This window comes from Ruditapes philippinarum, unplaced genomic scaffold (assembly GCF_026571515.1).
Source record: "Ruditapes philippinarum isolate M1 unplaced genomic scaffold, ASM2657151v2 ctg973_1_1_1_1, whole genome shotgun sequence".
NCBI classification, from domain to species: domain Eukaryota; kingdom Metazoa; phylum Mollusca; class Bivalvia; order Venerida; family Veneridae; genus Ruditapes; species Ruditapes philippinarum.
In genome coordinates, this window is record NW_026865621.1 from 18,231 (window position 1) to 42,022 (window position 23,792).

General features: G+C 33.9%; 2 protein-coding genes across 2 annotated transcripts in view; both read right to left on the bottom strand.

The window, feature by feature from the left end:
• The window catches only part of LOC132729769 (uncharacterized), a 95,219-nt gene that overhangs the window by 16,088 nt on the left and 55,339 nt on the right, over positions 1-23,792 (bottom strand). Inside the window, exons 4-5 of the mRNA XM_060715590.1 lie at positions 23,145-23,216; positions 21,441-21,662 (exon numbers count right to left, since the gene is read on the bottom strand). Coding sequence (XP_060571573.1) covers positions 21,441-21,662; positions 23,145-23,216 — 294 coding nt within the window. The remainder of the gene's footprint in view (positions 1-21,440; positions 21,663-23,144; positions 23,217-23,792) is intronic.
• LOC132729765 (uncharacterized) lies at positions 1,780-9,060 on the bottom strand. The gene is made up of 4 exons (XM_060715588.1): positions 8,799-9,060; positions 5,806-5,899; positions 4,281-4,360; positions 1,780-2,505 (listed from the first exon to the last, which is right to left on the bottom strand). Exons 1-4 carry the CDS (start codon positions 9,058-9,060, stop codon positions 2,018-2,020), a joined length of 924 nt encoding a protein of 307 aa, XP_060571571.1. The 3' UTR covers positions 1,780-2,017.

Below are 23,792 nucleotides of genomic sequence, written 5' to 3' on the forward strand. Positions count from 1 at the left end.
GATGATAAGGAATATGTATTTTAAGTTTGAGGTAGATACCTTTAAAACTAAATAAGTTATCGTAAAAAATTAATTTTTTCAAGTTAAAAAAAATCTAAGTTAATGGGAAGATAATTCTTGCACTATTGGTGCTAGAGTTATGAACCTTGTCACATATGATGTGGTTAATAATAAGGAACATATATATGAATGATGAAGTTGATCCCTTAAGAAACAAGAGCCATGTCAACATGGCCATCCCCCGCCGAATGTGTTTGCTCATTGGAAGAATGTATATGTAGTACAGCAGAATAATTCCATTTTAAGGATGTAGGAGCGTTTATATTAATTTTGTAAAATGTTTTGATTGTCTTAGTATTTCTCATGCTGAGAGACTATTTCATATCATTGAAAAATATGCAAAGAAAAAGATGGGTCACCGTGATTTTTTTTTAGATATGCCATGTTTTGTCAAACTACCGTAATGGCAAGGCTTGAAAAATTGTTCAGTCCTTCATATTAGGGTATATTTATATATTTTTGACTGATTCAACTAAAATACAACAACTGGAACTGGTACAGATTTATTTCACAGCTTTATACAATAGTTTACACTATTAAACAGATTAGAGATCATAAAACTAGTAGAATGTTTGAAAAATTCATCAACAAAATTAAATAATCTGTATCTGCTATAACTATTAAAAACACTGTTTTCCGTATATGGGTAGTATTTAAAAAATCTCATTTTTTTCTTAAAAAACTATTTTTATATGCGTGTTATTAAAGTATGATGTGGACAATGACTTTACCAAAAGTTTTAAATAATCAAATTGATATGTCACCGTGGAAATTTTTTCATTATGCAGACTAAAAGAGTAGCACTTTTATTTACAAAATTTACTTATTTAAAGGTGAGACAATTTAACTTTACCATCCAAATAAGAGTTTTACTTAACATTTGGATTATATCAGTTAAAATTGTTGTTACATTTAAATATTACAACCATAACAACAGTCAAATATATGTTTCAATTTTAATTTTTGCTTCTTACAGACATAATTAAAGTATACCCCACCCACTTTTTAGCATAAAAATCACTTTTCACAAAAAAATAATCAAGACTGCTTATAGGCAGCATATTTCACTTTTAATTATGGCATGGAGAAATGATGTATATTGTAAGGCTATTTGTCCGTCTGTCAGTCTTTTTGTCTCCCTTATTGTCACACCTACCGTAAATATCTCAATAGCTAAAAAGGCCTAAAAATTCGCAACTTAGCAAAATAGTAGCTTTGATGTAGGGAGAAAGATTTTTATGCATTTAAACTATCTGTTCTTCAACTTAGCAGAAAGATGGCTAAATGTATGGCAGAAAAAAACTTATTGTACTTATATGTATGTCTATTTGCACATCAGTCTGTTTTTTGTCTTTAAGTCATACCTAAATATATTGATGGTACTGAGGCCTAAAAATACAAAACGTAGCAGAAAAATAACCCTCGAGCTAGATATTCCAGTCTGTACCTACAGTCTGTGTAAGATCCTTATAATATGCGCCCTTAACAAAGTGGAAAAAACTTTAAATAGAATATAATGATCACAGTGTTTCGACAGAATTCACTAAATGTCACATTAGACACTGACAACAAAAAATGCCCAATATCCTTCAGGAAATAAATAGTATAATCCTTGTAAGTAGATTTTGTAAATGTTCAAGAATTTCATTTACTATAAATGAGATTGATATAGTCAGCAATATCTGTAATTATTCTTTCAGATTTTGTTACTCGAACTTTACCATAAGACACCTCTGACAATAGCCTTCTCAAACCATCAGTTCCGTTACGTTTATATACAATACATAAATGGCAAAACTTGAGACCACTTCCAGCAATCAACCTTGCAATACCCTTGCTGATTACTTTCTTATCAATTATTGATTGTAAAGACGCGATGTTTCTGGAGATATTGCAGGCATATTCATATGATTGAACTGCTTTTTCTAAACTAAATGACAGTTCTGTTTTAACATTTTCATCTGAATGCACAGAATTTACCAAAGTCGGCAACGCAATAACATCTTCTTGTGCATTGTGAGCAGTATATGAATTCCCAAGTAAATTCTGCACTGATGCCCTCTGCTTGTAAGAGATCAGGATATGTTTTTTTGAAAATTTTTAACCTGTCCATAAAACCTTGTACACACTTCTGAAGGTAATGGTATTTATTGCAGTTGTACACAGCATGCAGGAGAACTTTGCAGTTAAAGGATTTGATGTTATGTCCTACTAATATTACTGGTAAACTGGAAGACTTCTGCAAGAAATCAAAGAACCTGTCTAGAGCTTCATTTATACACATGTAATCAATTGGTTTGCCTTTGTAGAACATGGACTGGCCAGCTATGGACAAACCTGTCACTTCTTTTGCCTTTTGTGACATTTTCCTTTGTGGCATTACATATGTAGAAAATGTACTGGAATCATGTACAGCTGCTATCTGAGTAATATGTGATGTTCGTTCTGAAATAGACAAAAAAAGTGATAAAAGATAAGAAATACAAATTAACAAGGGCAACATTGTCACAATATACCCCTGTCACAAAAGCTTTTCAATATAAATGAAAGACAACACAATCATGTTTAAGATTGGCTGTGTGCCAGGCTCTAAGCTCATAGATAATTTCAAACTATAAAGAATTATGTTATATTTATTAAGCTGCATACTGTCACAAACTATCAAACAATGTGTAAATTTGTTTACCTATTCTGAATAAAATAATACAAGAGCCCGGTTTGAGCCGGGTGATGCTCCCCGAATAGGTTTTGGACACAGGAAAGTACACCTCTTGTAGTTTCAGAGTTATGTCCCTGGAAAAAGTTCAAAGTGCAATAATTCCAAAATAAGGCAAGGCAGAGTTACTGTTCTTAGCACTGCACTTCTAATCAATGTGATCTATCAACCTACAAAGTTTCTTGATGACATCTCTTATGATTTCTGAGTTATGTCCCCGGAAACTTTAAAAAGTAATAATAAACAAAGGGCAATAACTCCAGAATTAGTCAAGGCAGAATTATGATTCTTGTGCACTGCACATCTACCCATTGAGATATATTTACCTACAATGTTTCATGTTGATATCTCTTATAGTTTTACAGCTATGTCCTGGACATGATATTTGTAAAAGAGGAGAAAATTAAAAAATGAGGCTTAACAGAGTTATGGTTCTTTTGCACTGCACCTCTACTCAATGAGATCTACATGTATCTACCTACAATGTTTCATCTTGATATCTTTTTTTTTTTTTTTTAATTGCGTTTATTTAAGATCGCCGCCGGAAAGCCCATATGGGCGACCGTACACTCAAGTCGGGTCATCCTAAAGCGTCCCGCCGAGATTTTTCGTCGATTTTTTTCCAGCTTTATTGGTGGAGGAAGACCCCAGGTGCCCCTCCGGGCATTATTTCAGGCACGAGCAGGCACCTGGGTAGAACCACCGACCTTCCGTAAGCCAGCTGGATGGCTTCCTCACATGAAAGATTTCGACCCGAGTGAGGATCGAACCTACAGTGGTGAGGGACCTGTGATCTCAAGTCAGCGACTTTTTTGATATCTCTTATAGTTTTAGAGTTATGAGTTATGTTCCGGACAAAGTTCAAAGTGTTAAAATTAACAAAGGGCAATAACTCCAAAATTAGGACAAAAAGAGTAATTGTTCTTATGCACTGCACATCTACTCATTGAGATCTATTCACCTACAAAGTTTCATGTTGATAACTCTTATAGTTTTAGAGTTATGCCCTGCCCCCCCCCCCCCCCCCCCCCCCCCGACAAGATTTTTCTATAAGGGGAGATAATTCAAAAATATGGCAAAATAGAGTTATGGTTCTTTGACACTGCACTCCCCTACCACTGTATGAAGTTTCAACAAATTATCTCCAAGGGTTTTCAAGTAATGCTCCGGACAAGACAACGGATGGTCAGACAGACGGACGGACAGACAGACAAGGCGCCGACTATATGCTCCCCCGAAATTTTTCGGGGAGCATAATAATGCTTGCGACAGGCTTGCATAATGTAATTTTATTCAACAATAAATTCAGTATTGAACTTATACTCATTCAATTATGCTTTATATAACAAGAAATTGTTAGGCCTACACTCTTGTCAACAGTCAAAACAGTCAACCTTAAAAGACAAATCAACAAAGTGCTACAATTCAAAACTTCTGGTACTCAGACTGTTGACTTTTTTCATATCACAAGTAATTTTGTTATATTGTATTTTGGAATGCCTACCTGAAAAACTACCATATGCCTTCCCACTCCCTCTTTTCTGCCACCCAGCATCCACACTGACTTCAATTTCATTTTTCTGTCTACATCGAAAAAAACGTAAAATCATAGCAATACTTGAAATTGATAGCTTATGTAAAACATGTTTCATAACATATAAAATCAGTGAATTCTGAAATGTAAGAAGAACAAAAGGTTTAACTTAAAATCATAGTTATGTGAGCTGCAACCTATTACTTTATTGTTTAGAAACTATACAAGAGCCATAACCATACATGGACAATGCTTATTATAATAAAAAAATGTTTTAGAGAAATCAAATTCATAAATAAATGACATAGCTGAAATTCAGTAATTTAACCTTTAATGTCAAGGTCATTTATATGTCAGTAAATTACAGTTAAATTAACATCAAGGTTTTTTCCTGAATTATGCTGTTTCTGAATATGAAGTCAATACATTCACAAATAACAAAATTATAGCCAGTTACAGCGAGAACAAGATAATTTTAAATAATTTGACCAGTCAAGGGTAATGAATGTCTGGTTTCAGTCAACTTATAGGCATTGGAGAAATTAACAGGAAGTTAACTGTGTAACAATTAATCTCTTACTCTCAAATTCAAGTTAACTTCCTGGTGCAAATACTTCTCAGTCCTGGCTTTGGCAACATCCTCTTATGCCTGTCCAGCTTCATTCTGTCTGAAAATAAAAATGTTTTTATGTTAAAACAACTATGTTGAAAAGAATAATTTGTTTATTTTCATAATTTTAATAAAGGACATAATAACATTAACTACCAATGTTATAAGTAATATATGTGCAGCTAAAATGATTCATTTCAACACTACTACTATTAAACCTGTGTAGCAGGATGGAAACAAAGGATGCTCCCCAAATTAAACACACAGGAGATTAGTAAACTGTACAAAATTATTACTCTTCATTGTGATTAATATTTGCATGTATACTTGTTTACTTATACATGTTGTATACATGTACTATAATATGGTGGTTAAGTTTCTGTAAGTGGTTGCCTGTAATAGTCTGGGCAAAATTTACAGTTAGAAATGTATAAAACTGGACTGGACAAAAATTACAGCTAAAAAATGTATAAACTTGCATATCTTTTAAAAAAATTCAGTGGATCAGATCATGATACAGTCATATTAATATGAACAGTTCCTCTTGGTAGAGTTATGTTTCCTATAAATATCCAATGAGTTCCACTGGAACTGTTCCAGTCATTGGTTGCTTCCTGAGAAGTAGCCATAAAAAACAATCTTAAATCTAAAAAGGCTTGAATGGGCATATATTTGTGTAAAAGTACTGCACTAAAAAAAGATTCTACTATGCCCAGCTCTCTTTGGTCCTAAGGAAATCTTCCTATGACTTTTTTATAATATCAAACAAGCAGATACTCTGAAAAAAATTCAGATGTTATTGGTAGCATAAAAGCAATGTAAGTATTTAACATCCACATAAGTCAACAAAAACTAAGTTACATTTCATACAGTACATGTACCTACCTCCTAACAAGCAAGGAATGGTTGACAGGTGGAATGTTTAATGCAGATAAAATACTGTTTATCTGTCTAACACCAACTCCAGAATGTGCCATAGCTGAAAAAATGAAAAATAAAAATTGTATAATTATGTACTAAATTAAACAACTGAAATAACACTAAGCAATTAATAAATTGGGTATTTTAAACTAAATGGTACTTTGAATAATAATGACAGCTTTGCTTTTTTTTATTCTATAACAAGGCCTGTGCGACAAGGTTTGCATAAGGTTAATACATATTTATTATTATCTTGATTAATTAAATGAATAGTCAATACTAATAATAGCCCATTTTCAAACATGGCAAATGTGCACTAACCATTGATTAATGCCACAGTCTTATGATAAATTTGGAGTGTATGGGCTACATCATCATGATTCCTGAATATTGTCTTAAAGACGCCATGTGATATAAACATGTGTATGCAAAAATCATTCTGGTGGGGGGAAAAAAACCACAACAACTATGCTGTTGACTAGACTGTACATGTAGCACTGGCTTCATTTAGGCAGGGCTATTTTCACAGGTTAGGGAAGCTGGCCTTCCATTTATTTTGGGGTAAATAAAAAAGTATATAATGGTATTTTTAAAAGGAGAACAAAAAACTTTTTATTTATTACAAAGAAATAACATTGTTTATTTTATTTTTATTTAAATAAGGCCAAAAAAATAGAGTTCGTTATTACACTCCCAGGCATTAGGTGAATTCCCCAGAGCTAGAGTCACAGTACCTGTGCTCGACCAGCCTGATGCTTGACCAATACTTCTATTTGTGTACGCTTTATGCATTTAAGTGGAAAAACCCTGGGAGTTTGTGTGTGCTTTTTGTACCTGACCTGTAACCTTTACACCATGTACAAGTACCCCAAGTTTGGTAGAAGATTGGCCATTTTGCAGACAATATTAAATAGTACAAAAATACATTTCTAGCACTAGCAGTAACACTGAAATAATGATAATTTAGGACAAATGTGGACAATACATTGTTAAATTGCCTTTACTCTTATGATTCCAATTGATTTCCATAGGAAAGGTGCCCAAAATTCATCAAAACCCTGCTTTCCATAAAAGACAGGGGCTATGAACTGATGAACATGTAAACAAATATGGCAGCTGTACGGAAACAAATCGGGAAGACGCCACAAGAAGCGTAGACCATTTGAGCCGAAACCAACATAATGCGTTTGTGACCAGCATGGATCAAGACCAGCCTGCGCATCCACACAGACTGATCAGGATCCATGCGTTTGGCTTACCAACTCTATTACAAGTAGAGAAACTGATAGCGAACAACATGGATCCTGATCAGACTGCACAGATGCACAGGCTGGTCTGGATCCATGCTGGTCGCAAGCCCGTTATGTTTGTTTTGTCGTGTCACGGCTCATTTGTATATTACACACTTAACTATGTTTGCAGAGTGACTTTAGTAAGAAAAATATGAAAATAAGTAATCTCAAACAACCCAGTATATGTTAATTCCAAAACTCTTATAAACACTTTATTTGTCAATGTAAAGCATTTCCTTCATATCATATTTGCTCTCATATTTACATCTACATGTATAGACGGAAACAAGACAACTCACCCCCAGACGATTCACCCCCAAAAAACCAAGACAACTCAACCCTCAAGACAGTTAACCCCCAAAAATAGATAAGACAATGCGCCCCTCATGTTTATTGTTACAAAAATCAAAAAGTCATTTCTTTTGGAGGAAATAAAGATATTTATTTTTATTTAATAGACTTGATATTTTTATTGTTTATATAATGCAAACATGTACAACTGTCTGAAGGAATAATTTAATTATCCATTATCTTAAAGTGCTGAAAAACATATTGTTTATTCTACATCCACTCTTTCAACACCTTGCTTTATAATCAATTAAGGATGAAAAAAAAAAGTGTTAAGGGATAAAGGGCTATTAAAAGTATACAAACATCCACTCAAAATGTCATATTTCACAAGAAAGCATGTCTTGAATGGCTTCTCAAAAAAATTTAATTGGTCGCGCGTGCACAAAATTTATTTGTAGATAATGTGTCATACTCATCCAATGAGTTGTTAGAATGAAAGAGATTAAAGAGCAAATGATTATCACATGTTAATATCTTTGATATGTCATCTTATATTAATATAGTTGTTTGATAGCACTTAAACAAAATTAAGCCGCGTCATGACAAAACCAACATAATGGGTTTGCGACCAGCATGGATCTAGACCAGCCTGCGCATCCGCGCAGTCTGATCAGGATCCATGCTGTTCGCTTACCAACTCTATTACATGTAAAGAAGCTGATAGCGAACAGCATGGATCTTGATCAGACTGCGCGGATGCGCAGGCTGATCTGGATCCATGCTGGTCGCAAACCCATTATGTTGGTTTTGTCGTGACACGGCTCAAATTAAGACAAATTTATGGTGAATTTGTAATTTTTACAGTTTTTATGTAAAATAATATGTAAAAATATTAACACATAGTAACAAATATTATTTTGAAGTAATAAATTATAATAATTAATTTAAATATGACTAAATATTTTATGAATTTTAATTAAAATTATGTAAAGAAACACAAGAAATTTGTTTATTGCATATTCTAATTTTAAGATAACTTTCATCAAAATTTAAATTAAAGAAATGGGGGGTGAATTGTCTGTGTCATTTTTCCAATAATGTGGGTCGAAATGTCTGGTGGGTGAATTGTCTTTGATACCTGAAAAATATAGTGGTTTTCTACCCTATATACAACTCTGTGGTAAATTGTATCCTGACCTGTGTAATTTAAGCTTCAGCTTATTGTGAGTTTTAAAAGGGCTAGCTTTTGTCACAAAAATATTAAAAATTTAGAATGAATATTAAAATAACCATTGCAAACCAGTTCTATGAAGTAAAGGGTTAATTGATAAAATACAGTTATTTTGAAATATAATTTTCAAAAACACAACTTACCAATTGCAAGCTTTGTGTTCATGTCGTAGACTTTCCCATGCTTACGACCAGTGTGCACACGTTTGACTTTGCCGCACTTCTGACAAGCGATGTCAAGTAGACTGGCAAGCCCAAAGTTCTTACTGTTTACTGTGTTTTCCAGATATAAAGGGCTGGCACAGGCAAAACATGACTTTAAACCTTCAGATAATGTGTCAAGTTCCACAATTCTCCTTCCAGTTTTCCAGGCTTCCTCTGTTGTAAAATACTCGTATTCCACCATGTCCACATCTATCAACTTTTCCTGAACCCTAAAGTCCGATGGCTATGTATAATTGTGATCATAAGATCTTCTTTCGACTATCGGCACATGTTCTAAACATGGTGTTACCTGCTTAAGATTACGTTTATGAAATCTTCCGCATTTCTTTCGAGAGGTATTTCGTACTTCGTCTAAAGTAGCCAGAAACAAGGAAGTCAATGTAGACAGGCGCATGTTTGGGTATTATTATTTTAAAACAAAGCGCCACGGTGATGCATGTACCGTATATCGTTATTTGTTGTCGTAAAAAAAATTCAATTGATAGGAACATTTATCTCTTCAAATTTAAATGGGTATCACACCTGAATAATTAAAACATACTTGCCTGTCTAATATTATCGGTAGAATATCTTACACATTAAAAAAATGGTTTACGACATTGTTACTGAACTACCGTAATTTGTAAACGCTCCTACATCCTTAAGAGGTCCTTTGGTAATGAAAACTGATGGCTATAGTGATTACAGATTTGAAACCTATGTGAATACTGATGGCTGAAAATAACAAGAGCGATCAGTAATCACATGTGTCGCCTCATGATGGCCAATTTCATGTTGGGACAAATTTTGTGACAGAGGGACAGACAGATGGACAGTGCACAACTAGACTTGGTACTGATCATTCCTGTAAAGTTTGGATAAAATTGCACCAGTAGTTTATGAGGAGTAGTCCGGACAAGCTTTTGCGCATCTGGCAACACACAGAAAAAAACACCTTTTTATCAAAGGGCCATAACTCGGCCAAAAATCATTCAACTGGAAAACCTGTGCAATACGCACAAGGACTTGAGCTACAGATCAATCCCGTAAAGTTTCATTGAAATTGCTTTAGTGGTATAAGAGAAGTAGTCCGGACAAACTTTAAAATTAAAAATTATTAAAGGGCCATAACTCTGACAAAAATCATTGAACCAGAAAATGCTGACAATATGCACAACTAGACTTGGTACTGATCATTCCTGTAAAGTTTGAATGAAATTGCACCAGTAGTTTATGAGGAGTAGTCCGGACAAGTTTTGTGACGGACGGACGGACGGACAGACAGACGGACGGACAGACAGACGACGGAGAAGTGATCCCTATACGTCGCCACTACTCCGTAGAGGCGACACAACAAAGGGCAATAACTGAAAAACTAGAACTATCGCTAAATGTGATTAATACCCCCACAAGTCTGCTTCGGAAATGAGGATGTTACTAGTCACAGAATACCTTGTAAAAGAATTGAAACATAGAGTTATGGTTGTGGGCAATTAAAGATAATTGTGGTTCATGTATGTTGCATTTCCTTTCAATGTGGTTGGCCATTGATGAAGTTAAATTGAATTACTCTGTAATAAGTCCAGAAAGACAAAGAAAAAGAACAAAGGGCAATAACTCTATAAATACTGAAGATAGAGTTATAGTTCTTGTGCACTGCACTTCCTCTTATTGTGCTTGACCATTGTATGAAGTTGTTTTGAATTCCAACCAGTACGTTTTAAGTTATGCTCCGGACAAGGAAAAGTATCAAAGGGCAGTAACTCTGTATTTTGTCAAAATGGAGTTATGGCTCTTGTGCACTGCACTTCCTTTGAATGTCCTTGACAACTGTATGAAGTTGTACTGAATTCCAAACAGTAGTTTTCAAGTTATGCTCTGGACAAGGAAAAGTAACAAAGGGCAATAACTCTGTAATTAGTCAAGATGGAGTTATGGTTCTTATGCACTGCACTTCCTCTCAATGAGCTTGACCATTGTATGAAGTTATAATGAATTCCAACAATAAGTCTTCAAGTTATGGTCCGGACAAAAGAAAGCAATGGAAAAGTAACAAAGGGCAATAACTCTGTAATTAGTCAAGATGGAGTTATGGTTCTTGTGCACTGCACTTCCCCTTATTGTGCTTGACCATTGTATGAAGTTGTTTTGAATTCCAACCAGTAGATTTAAAGTCATGCTCTGGACAAGGAAAAGAAACAAAGGGCAGTAACTCTGTAAAAAGTCAAAATGGAGTTATGGTTCTTGTGCACTGCACTTCCTCTCAATGTGCTGGACCACTGTATGAAGTTATAATGAATTCCAACAATTAGTCTTCAAGTTATGGTCCGGACAAAAGAAAGCAATGGAAAAGTAATAAAGGGCAATAACTCTGTAATTACTTTAGATAGAGTTATGGTTCTTATGCACTGCACTTCCTCTCAATGTGCTTGACCATTGTATGTAGTTATATTGAATTCCAACCATTAGTCTTCAAGTTATGCTTCGGGCAAAAAAAAGAAGGCAATTGAAAAGGAACAAAGGGCAATAACTCTGTAATTACTTTAGATAGAGTTATGGTTCTTGTGCACTGCACTTCCCCTTATTGTGTTTGACAATTGTATGAAGTTGTTTTGAATTCCAACCAGTAGTTTTCAAGTTATGCCACGGACAAGAAAAAGTAACAAAGGGCAATAACTCTGTAATTAGTCAAGATAGAGTTATGTTTCTTACGCACTGCACTTCCTCTCAATGTGCTTGACCATTGTATGTAGTTATATTGAATTCCAACCATTAGTCTTCAAGTTATGCTCCGGACAAGGAAAATGCAACGGACAAAAAAAAAAGCAATGGAAAAGCAACAAGAGCTGTCCGTAAGACAGCGCGCTCGACTTTTTTAGTGCTTGCCTATAATACAAAACATTGACAGTTAAGGGCCATAATTCAAATAAAATCTTTGACAGAATTACCTTCTCCTGGACATGTTTGGGAATCATGATTGTAAACAAGTATTCCAACTTTCAAATTAATATCTCAAACAGTTCAGTCAAAAAGTGGACTGGTACTAAAAACTTAACCAAGATTCTAAGTCGATAAAAGGCCTTAATTTTTAAAACAAATCCTTGACAGAGTTACCTTCTCTTGCGTACAGATGGGGGTAATGATGTGAAATAGCATTAAAAGTTTCAAAGCAATATCTCAAAGGGTTAAGGCAATAAGTGGATTTTACCCATATTCAATGTATTTTCTAAGTCAAAAAGGGGCATAATTCTGTCAAAAACCTTGACAGAGTTATGTCCTCTTGTCTGTTGATGAAGGTCGTGATGGTAAACAAGTATGGTCAGTTTCAAAGCAATACCTCCAATGGTTTTGAAATAAAGTGAGGTGGTACAAAAAACTTAACCAAGCTCAATACACTTTCTAAGTCAAAAAAGGGCCATAATTCTGTCAAAAACCTTGACAGAGTTATGTACTCTTGTCTGTAGATGGAGGTTATGATGGTGAACAAGTATGGTAAGTTTCAAAGCCATACTTGTAATACTTCTGAAATAAAGTGGGGTGGTACGAAAAACTTAACCAAGGTGTGACGCCAACGCCGACGCCGACGCCGACGCCGACGCCGGGGCGAGTAGGATAGCTCCCCTTTTCATAGAAAAGTCGAGCTAACAAAGGGCAATAACTCTGTAATTACTTTAGATAGAGTTATGGTTCTTGTGCACTGCACTTCCCCTTATTGTGTTTGACAATTGTATGAAGTTGTTTTGAATTCCAACCAGTAGTTTTCAAGTTATGCCCCGGACAAGGAAAAGTAACAAAGGGCAATAACTCTGTAATTAGTCAAGATAGAGTTATGGTTCTTGTGCACTGCACTTCCTCTCAATGTGCTTGACCATTGTATGTAGTTATATTGAATTCCAACCATTAGTTTTCAAGTTATGCCCCGGACAAGGAAAATGCAACGGACGTCTGGACCGACCGACCGCCCGACCGACCACCGGGTGACTCCTATATACCCCCCCAAACTTTGTTTTTGGGGGTATAATAATGCAGGGTAGGTTATCATTCTTGTGTGCTGCATCCCTCCTCAGTAAAATCTATCCACCTATGAAGTTTCAAGTTGATACCTCAAATACTTTTTGAGAAAAAAATTGAATTGAAAAATTAAGTATGAAAAATAACAAAGGGCAATAACTCAAAAATTATAAAAGGTAGAGTTATCATTCTTGTGCACTGCACACCTCCTGAGTGAGATCTATGCACCTATGAAGTTTCATTTTGATATCTCAAAGGCTTTTTGAGTTATGCTTTGGACAAAAATTAATTTTGAAAAATAACAAAGGGCAATAACTCAAAAATTATGCATGGTAGAGTTATCATTCTTGTGCACTGCACTCCTCCTCAATGAGATCCATCCACCTATGAAGTTTCAAGTTGATACCTCAAATACTTTTTGAGATAAGCTCTGGACAAAATAGTATGAAAAAGAACAAAGGGCAATAACTCAAAAATTGTATAGGGAAGAGTTATCATTCTTGTGCACAACATTCCTCCTCAATAAGATCTATCCACCTATGACATTTCATGTTGATATGTCAAACACTTTTTTTGAGTTATGCTCCACTCAGGTGAAAAATTAAGTATGAAAAATAACAGAGGGCAATAACTCAAAAATTATGAAAGGTAGAGTTATCATTCTTGTGCACTGCACACCTCCTGAGTGAGATCTATGCACCTATGAAGTTTCATGTTGATATCTCATAGGCTTTTGGAGTTATGCTCTGGACAAAAATCAATTTTGAAAAATAACAAAGGGCAATAACTCAAAAATTTATGCAGGGTAGAGTTATCGTTCTTGTGCACTGCACTCCTCCTCAATGAGGTCTATCCACCTATGAAGTTTCAAGTTGATAACTCAAATACTTTTAGAGATATGCTCCGGACAAAAATGTCGGACGAAAGGACGGACGGAAGGTCGGACGGACGGAGACTATTTCTATATCCCCCGCCGCCTTTTCGGCGGGGGATAATAAGGAAGTAACAGTAAAAAATAATATTTTTAAGGAAAACTCTAAGTTCAAGGGGAGATAAATCTCAAAATATTGGTGCTAGAGTTATGAACCTCGTCACATAAGATGTGGTTGATGATAAGGAACATATATTTGAAGTATGAAGTTGATCCCTTCAGATATAAAGAAGTAACATTAAAAATAATATTTTTTAAGGAAAATTCTTAGTTCAAAGGAGATAAATCTGAAGATATTGATACTAGAGTTATGAACCTTACCCTATAAGATGTGGTTGATGATTATGAACATATATTTGAAGTTTGAAGTTGATACCATAAGAAATGAAAAAGTTATAGAGAAAAGTATTTTACTGCACCAAAAATTTAATCTGAAATCTGGACGCTGACGCCAGGGCAAGTAGGACAGCTCTCAATATACTTCGTATTGTTGAGCTAAATAAACAACTTAATCTAATCATTATCAATTCAAGAAATTTTGCACAATCACTCATATGAAAGTCAGCAATGCAATGCATAAAAAAACTAGAAATGTGTCCATAGGATACCGGTGCCCACACTCTCCACCGATTTTTTCAATATTTTTCGGGCTAAATGTGTCATAAGTTGAAAAATAAATATCTTCTGCTAAGTCAAGGGCAATAACTCTGGAAATACTAAATAAATCAAGCAAAACCCCAGGTGCACCACTACACATGCTGACAACACTTCCTGTTAAGTTAAATGACTCTAGGTTAAATACTTTTTGAGCTATGCACAAGTGAAACCCCAGGTGCACAACTTCACATGCTGAGCAACATTCTTGTAAAGTTTCGTGACTGTTGGTCAAAAACTTTTAGCTATGTACGACACAAGTTGAAACTTGCAAATGTTTACTAAGTCAAGGCCAATAACTCTAACAAAAAATAATAAATCCACAAGTGAAACCCCAGGTGCACAACTTCACATGCTGAACAACATTCCTGTAAAGTTTCATGACTAAGTCAAATACTTTTTGAGCTGTGTGCAACACAAGTTGAAAATTGCTAATTTTTACTAGGTCAAGGGCCAAAACTCTACAAATATTAAATAAATCCACATTATGTTTCTAGGTCAATTTTTTTTTTTCAAACATGAGCCCAAGTTGAAAACTGAAATTATTTTATTAAGTAAAGGGCAAATACTACAAATCCTGAATAAATCCACAAGAAAATCCCAAGGTGCATAAGTACACATGCTGACCAACATTCTTGTAAACTTTCAGGCCTACAGGTCATAAACTTTTGAGTTACGTGCAGAATTGGGAAGTCATTTTGAGTAGATTTTCAAGTTTAAATTGATAATATTGCGAGGTTAGGTAATATTTAAATTACGTAAGCTTCTTGCTTAGTTAACAATATGATAAAGATAATTAAGTATTACTATTATTAAGTAACACCATGGATAATTACCATAATTATTGTTCCATTTTCACTTACATTTATTGAGGTCAATAACACATGTGTACATGTATAATTTTAGAAATCATAACACGGGAGGAGATATTTACACTGAATGTCATGCCTTAATACCTCACAAATAGTTATTAAAATACCTGTTTCAACGAAGCACACCGATAATTGTATTCATCTTCACTTCTTTGTTTTGAAATACGCATTTATTTTACAAATTTCTCAATTTTCTTGAGCATGTCGTCCTTTTTTGTCATACTTCCGGTTTAGTTCTGTTTATAATCTCAACTCGAGGTCAGATTGATACAGATGTTTTCTGAGGCAAAGTTGTTGAATGGACTGATTGATATGGATTATTTAATAATTTGAATCGTATATTTGTTCTCAGAATGAAATATTATGACAAACTTCGTTCATCAGTAAGACCGGTGTACACAATGTTGAAATATATGATTTTTCCAGCATAACGGAAGGATGTAAAAGTAATATCCGTACTGTAAATTAAACTTTTATCTTAATCAGCTAATTTTTGCGAGGAAAATACAACATTTTTTGTTCACTTTCGTTTCTTTGTGCAATATCTTACACAATAAAATGTGCAAGTTTATGTCAAGAACTGAAATATTTTACATTGTATTTCGGAAATGACACAGTCTCCTTACTGATGGTGTTACGAAATTAATGGAAGAATCCATTATTGAATGGGGAAATCAACTTCACTGTGGCTCTCAAATTTGTGTTATTCTGCTTGAATTAACATTCACATTCAACAACATTTTCATCTTTAATAGAAAAATCCTCATAACAATGTCTGTTGAGACAAAAAATACAAGATACACTTTCTCAATTTATCCCTAAAAAGAAAGTGTATATACCCTTGCAATAAAAAAAACCCCTTTAACCCCCATAACAGAGACCAATTTTCAACTCTAGACCATAATTTGAATACACTTGGTAGAAACCAACAAGCTAATACCTTGTGAGAAATATCTAAGCTCTAGCCCTTTCCATTTTGCAGTATAAGCCCTTTTAAGTTTTTTTCTTTTAGTTGCCATAGCAACCAGAGTTAAGCATGGAATGGCATTCTTTGAACAATCTTGATAGAGCTTCATACAAAGAGTATTCCTGCCAAGTTTCATTAATATTGGCCAAGTGGTATTATAGAAGATGTCGATTGAATAAAATGTGGACAGACCCTGGACGCATTTGATTGGCCATCCTAAAAGCTCACCTGCACTATGTGCAAGGTAAGCTAAAAAACAACAAGAGAAACCCCAGGTGCACATCTTCACATGCTGAGCAACATTGCTGTAAAGATTTATGACTCAAGGTCGAATACTTTTTGAGCTACATGAACACAAGTTTAAAATTGCAAATCTTTACTAAGTCAAGGGCAATTTCTCTGACAAACAGAATAAATCAACAAGGCAAACCCCAGGTGCACAACTTCACATGCTGAGCAGCATTCCTGTAGAGTTTCATGACTAGGTCAAATACTTTTTGAGCTATGTGCGACACGAGTTGAAAATTGCAAATTTTAAGCAATAACTCCACAAATACTAAAAACATCCATAAGAAAATACCCAGGTGCACAACTACACATGCTGAGCAACATTCCTGTAACAAGAGCCACCGCCGGGCGGGGGCAACGCTCGACTTTTTCCTTTTTCTAAAAGCAAACACAGAAAGGTTGGAACATATCTTAACGTTTCCTTTTTATAAATTTAGTCGGTCTGTCTTCTCACATTAGTTTTGTTTATCTATTTTGTGTGTATATATATATATATATATATATATATATATATATATATATATATATATATATATATATAAAAAAAGTATGTTTTGGGAAATGCAGAGTACAAAGTTCGTTAATTTTTATACGTTTATTTCTGTTTTTTTATACATGAGATCCACACAAGGAATCGAACTTCTTTTTTTGTAAATTTCACTTGTGAATGGAGGGAAATTCAGTGTAAACAGAAATAAACGTATAAAAATTAACGAACTTTGTACTCTGCATTTCCCAAAACATACTTTTTTTATACATGAGATCCACACAAGGAATCGAACTTCTTTTTTTATATATATATATATATATATGAAACACGCAATTCTATAAATAGAAACACGCAATTCTATAAATAGTAACACACAATTCTATAAATAGTAACACGCAATTCTGTAAATAGAAACACGCAATTCTATAAATAGAAACACGCAATTCTATTCTAAAAATAGTAACACGCAATTCTATAAAAAGAAAAAAGCAATTCTATAAAAAGAAACACGCAATTCTAAAAATAGTAACACGCAATTCTATAAATAGCAACACGCACTTCTATAAAAAGAAAAAAGCAATTCTATAAATAGAAACTCGCAATTCTAACAAGAGCTGTCGGTAGGACAGCAACGCTCGACTATTCTTAGTGCTTGATAGTAAAAAAAAATGCTTGATACAGTTACCTTCTCCTGTTTACAGGTTGGGGTCATGATGGTGAACAAGTGTGCAAAGTTTCAAAGCCATATGTCAATGGACTTTGAAAATATTTGAGGTATAACAGAAACTTTAACATAAATTCTAAGTCGAAAAAGGGGCATAATTCTGTCAAATGCTTGATAGAGTTACCTCCTCATGTCTACAGGTTGGGGTCATGATGGTGAACAAGTGTGCAAAGTTTCAAAGCCATATATCTATGGACTTTGAAAATATTTGAACTATGACAAAAACTTTAACATAAATTCTAAGTCGAAAAAGGGGCATTATTCTGTCAAAATGTTTGATAGAGTTACCTCCTCCTGTCTACAGGTTGGGGTCATGATGGTGAACAAGTGTGCAAAGTTTCAAAGCCATATGTCAATGGACTTTGAAAATATTTGAACTATTACAAAAACTTTAACATAAGTGGTTACGCCGACGCCGACACCGACGCCGACGCCAACGCTCGGGTGACTACAATAGCTCTACTTATTCTTATAGAATAGTCGAGCTAAAAATAGTAACACGCAATTCTATAAATAGCAACACGGACTTCTATAAATAGTAACACGCAATTCTATAAATAGCAACATGCAATTCTAAAAATAGAAACACGTAATTCTAAAAATAGAAACACGTAATTCTAAAAATAGTATCACGCAATTCTATAAATATTAACAAGCAATTCTAAAAATAGAAACACGCAATTCTAAAAATAGAAACACACAATTCTATAAATAGATACACGTTGTTGTTGTTGTTGATGATGATCATGATGATGATGATGATGATAGATATCTATGTATATATATATACACACACACACCAATAAATATATAATTATGGTCATTTAATGCACAAATCTAAGAAAATTCAATAATTTAACCTTCAAGGTCAAAGTCATTAAAGAGCCCAAGTAAATTTGGGTTTGATAAACAACAAGGTCTGGTCCTTAAGAATGTTCTGTTATAATATTACGTTGATCCCTTCAATAATAGCAAAGTTACTTTCATGTTATAGCCAAAACAATGAAAATTTCAATAATTTGACCTTCAAAGACAATGTAATTGATGAGTGAAGGTCAAGGTCTATCGGGTTATTTTAAAGAGTTATCCTTGAAGATTATTATGTTCAAGTTTGAAGACAATCCATTCAAAAATAACAAAGTGACAGCCAATAATAGCCAAAAAATGAAAATTTCAATAATTTGACCTTCAAAGTCAAGGTCATTTATGAGTGAAGGTCAAGGTCTGTCTGGTTATTTTTAAGGGATATCCTTGAAGATTATTATGTTCAAGTTTGAAGACAATCCATTCAAAAATAACAAAGTTACAGCCAATAACAGCATGAACATGCAAAATTTGGAAATTTAATCTTGAAGGTCAAGGTCATTTATGGATGAAGGTCAAGGTTAGTGTGATCTACTGAAAGGTCTTGTCCCAAGGGTTGTTGTGGCCAAGTATGAAGACAATACACCAAGAAATAAAAAAAGTTATGATCCAGGTACAAGTTTGCGGACTGGAACGGCAACGGCAACGCCGACCTGACTATAACAATACCTCCACTTTTTTTTTCAAAAAAAAAGTCGAGCTAAAAATTCATGACTCTAGGTCAAATACTTTTTTAGCTAATGTGCAACACAAAACGTTAACGGACGGACAGATGGAAGGACAAGGGTAAATCTAAATGGGGGCACAAAAAGACATTGCCATGTCATTGTCAATTATTTGCCCTTAATCAGACACTTTTCAAATTAAAGGACAAGTTACTTGAACAAGAGGCCAATTACCTCAACTTTCTTTTTTTAGTTTTAACTCTTTTTGCAAAAATGCAAAATTTTATATAATTTTTTTATGTAGTTTTCATTCTGCTATATGTTTTTATGATATTCTAGAATGCAACTTTAATTTAGCAAGAGCCACCGCTGGCCAGAGGCACTTTTTACTGTTTATAACAGCAAACAAATAAATGGTTTCAACTAATCTTTTTAAAACATTATATATACATTTTTTTCTTTTATTTTATAGTCATTTAAGTTTCAGTCAATTATAGCAAAATCCGTGAAAATTCAAATATTTCACCTTGAAGGTCAAGGTCTTAAATGAAACAAGGTCACTTTGAGTTTGACATAGTTGAAGGTCTTACCCTCCACCCTCCCTATTGATAGCCAATTAGTCATGTGGCCAGGTTATTGTGACTGACTCTGGACCTAGTGATTATGATGGCCCTTATATCACTCACTTATTATTAAGGCTCAATCTTTATTTCATGGATATTTGGACTGGAATAATATCCTCTAGAGTTTAAAAAGGTTTGTCCATATTTGGGCTGTGTGACCTAGTTTTTGACTCTATGTGATCCATATTCGAAATTGACCATGAAATCATTATAACAACATTTCTAACCAATGTCATGGAAAACTGGACTGAAACAGTAGTCTTTAGTGTGTTAACATAGATTTTTTTTCCATAATTGGGCTTTGTGACCCACTTTTTGACACTAGGTAAACCATACTCAAACTTGACCTGAAATCATAATAACAATCTTTCTGACGAGTTTCCAGGAATTTGCACTGTAACAATAGCATCTAGTGTGTTCAGAAGGATTTTCAATATTTTGACTATGAGACCTAGATTTTGACACCAGATGACCCATATTTGAACATGACCTAGAAATCACCAAAACAACCTTTCTGTTTGAATCAAAATTATAGCCTCTAAAATGTTAACAAGGTTTTTCCATATTTGGGCTGTGTGACCTTGTTTTTGACCCCAGGTGACCCATATTCAAATTCGACCTAGAGATAATCATAACTTTTCTGACCTATTTCCAAAATATTTGGACTTGAAGAGTAGCCCCTAAAGTGTTAACAAGGTTTTTCCATATTTGGACAGTGTGATCTTGTTTTTGACCCACAGAGAACCATATCTGAACTTGACCTAGAAATCATCCAACCAACATATCTGACCAATTTACGGGATATTTGGATCAAAACAATAGCCATTAGGGTGTTAACAAGATTTTTCTATTTTTAGCTCCTGTGACTTTGTTTTTCATCTGAGATGACCCAATTGTTCCAACTCATCAAAGAAATTACTTAGACAAACATCCTGACCAAGTTAGGTGACAATAGAGGCAAAAATGTGACAACTAGAGTGCTAACAAACTAAATATGGACTGACGATGAAAGACAGACATTCAACAATCCTAAAAACTGACCCTTAGCTATCTCAAGACAAGAGCGACCAGTAATCACATGTGTCGCCTCATGATGGCCAATTTCATGTTGGGACAAATTTTGTGACAGAAGGACAGACAGACGGACAGTGCACAACTAGACTTGGTACTGATCATTCCTGTAAAGTTTGGATGAAATTGCACCAGTAGTTTATGAGGAGTAGTCCGGACAAGCTTTTGTATATCTGGCAACGGACTGACAGACAGACGGACAACGGAGAAGTGATCCCTATATGTCGCAATACTCCGTAGAGGCGACACAAAAATGTCCTAAAAATTATAATCAGTGTTAAGTATTGGGGACAACAATGACGACAGCAACACAACTAAGACATGACTGTAAAATACATCTAATTTTTCTTTAAAAAAAGTTGAGAAAAGAATTTTTTTTATTCAAATTGCATAAAACAAAATGTGTTTTCAATTTACAGTACCTGATTCTTCAAACACATTTCGAAAGTCCATCATATCAGGAATCATTTTTATTGATACGGGTTCATTGACCTCTGCTGACATCAGTTCTGTAATTCTATTTAGACTATTTGTTGTTGTTTCCTGTTTAGCCACAGATAGTACTGATCTTATTCCGTCCACAGATGAACACTTGAGTGGAATACTTGTTTCTTCTTCTTCACTTGATGCCTCATTAGTGGTAGCTGTATAAAAAATATAAACTAACTTCAAGTCAAACAGAATCATTTCTGTTACTATTATATAATTATATAATCAGATACAAAGACCATAGTTCTTTATAAGAATTGGTTCAAAATAAAAGAATTCTTACTTGATAAAAATTTTGGTATTTACTGTATAACATAGCTGTATTTAACTTTAAAATCAGAGGTTTTTTTCCCTTATATAAGTGGTACCGAATAACAGACCCATTCACAATCACGAACGTTCTTTCAAAAATTTTCAAAATGGGTCCAGTGGACTCGTTCACAATTCTGCAAAATTCACATTCTACATAAATTAAGCTTTTAATTCCCTCTTTTTCCTAATTTTTCTACCATTAGTGATTAAAATCTCAAATTTGTCTCTGCGTTGATGTATTGTTTAAAATTAAAACCTCATCTTACTGCCAATATTCAAATTGAAAGCTGAGTTGCTTCCTATTTGATTTACAGATATTTTTTTTATTATTATTCAATATCCAAAATGGCAACTATATGTTAAACCAGGGTCTTTCAATTAGATAAAACCCAAATTAATGGGAATTTTGCAGCAGTAATTTTGATAATTTAAACTTTGTGGACAAAGATCTTTCAAGCTGAATGAATTAAAATAAGTCTTTCAGTCTTATGGGTACCGAATAATGAAAGACATTTTGCAGTCAAATGTTTAGAACATATTCTGATCAAGTTGTACATTGCAAACATATCTGATATAAATATGAGGTAAACATCCTGTTATAGTGTACTAACAGATGAAAAATGCTCTCAAAGAGTTGTAAATTCTTTGTGAAATATCTAAAAAAAGAATCATTTGGGTAAATTTTTATTCTTAAGAAAAAAATTCACAATTTTTTTTTCACAATTGTTAGGGTACCAGACCCATTTACAATTTAAGGAAAAAAAAAAACATTGAAGATTTTTAAATACTATCTTTTCATCTAAGCATTAACTTATTTTGAAAACATAAAAAAATCATTTATGATTCAAAATCATCATTATATACATTGTGTAAATCATAATGTCCTTAAAATGTGGTCAAATAATTTCATAATTATCCCTACAAAGCAAACATCTTTCTTGCGAGAGATCATGAGCACAAATCATTACATATATATCTCTGAAATGCAAACATCTCACTAAATGCTACCTTTAAACTATAATTAATTCTTCATTTTCACAAGTTGTTAGCAATTAAACTCAAAAACTAAACGAAGCAGAAGAAAACTGAACTGCAATGAAATATATGAATGTATATTGTAAAACACTATTTTTGAAATGATCGTTTTATGTAAAAAATCTGCAAGCATTCATAAATTCTTATCTAATGCCATATTTATCTATTTTTTACTCACTTTGTTTCTTAAACTAGAGGTAGTGGAGGACAAAGAGAAACCACAGGTTACCACCTAATACTAGTTAAAATAATTTATTACAGTCTACAAGCTTTGATCAAATATGACTCACCTTGTTCTTGTTTAAACTTGATACCTTTTTGATTCAACTCGTTCAGCATATCTTTCAATTCCACAAGAGTTTCTAAAAAAAAAAAGGATTGTAATTATATACTTTTATGTATTGTTCACAAAAGGTTTAAAAAGTCATCACACACTTAAATAAGACAAGAGCAATCAGTGATCACATGACTGTGTCTTCAGTTCTCATGATAGCTGTAACTCGGCCAAAAATCATACAACCTGAAAAATCGTGTAAGTCCTTAAGCTACCCATCAATCCTGTAAAGTTTAATTAAAATTGAATTAATGGAATAAGAGAGTCTGAACAAATTATTTAAAATTAAAATCATCAAAGGGCCATTACTCAAGACAACAAGAACCTGTTGATGCTCCCAGAGGTTTTGGACACAGGAGAGTATAAAACAAGAGCACCGCTAGACAGAGCATTATATGCCCGAAAGTGGTTTTTTTTCTTCTTTTTTCTTTTTTAGTTAGGATGAAGCATTTGTAAGACATGAGAATTAAATAAAGTATTACCTCCTTCAAATAGCAATCGTCCTATGAAGTTTGAATATTGTGGGCCAAATGGAACTTAAGTTATGCTCTGGAAACCAAATTGATAACGGACGTACTCACAAAGACTTTTCCTTTGATCTTTT

Excerpts from the sequence above, each read along its gene's own strand:
- LOC132729765 (XM_060715588.1), bottom strand. The coding sequence starts at position 9,060 with ATGGTGGAATACGAGTATTTTACAACAGAGGAAGCCTGGAAAACTGGA. Across the intron at positions 5,900-8,798 it reads GAACACAAAGCTTGCAATTG|CTATGGCACATTCTGGAGTT; the intron begins GTAAGTTGTGTT and ends TCATTTTTTCAG. Across the intron at positions 2,506-4,280 it reads GGCATATGGTAGTTTTTCAG|AACGAACATCACATATTACT; the intron begins GTAGGCATTCCA and ends TGTCTATTTCAG.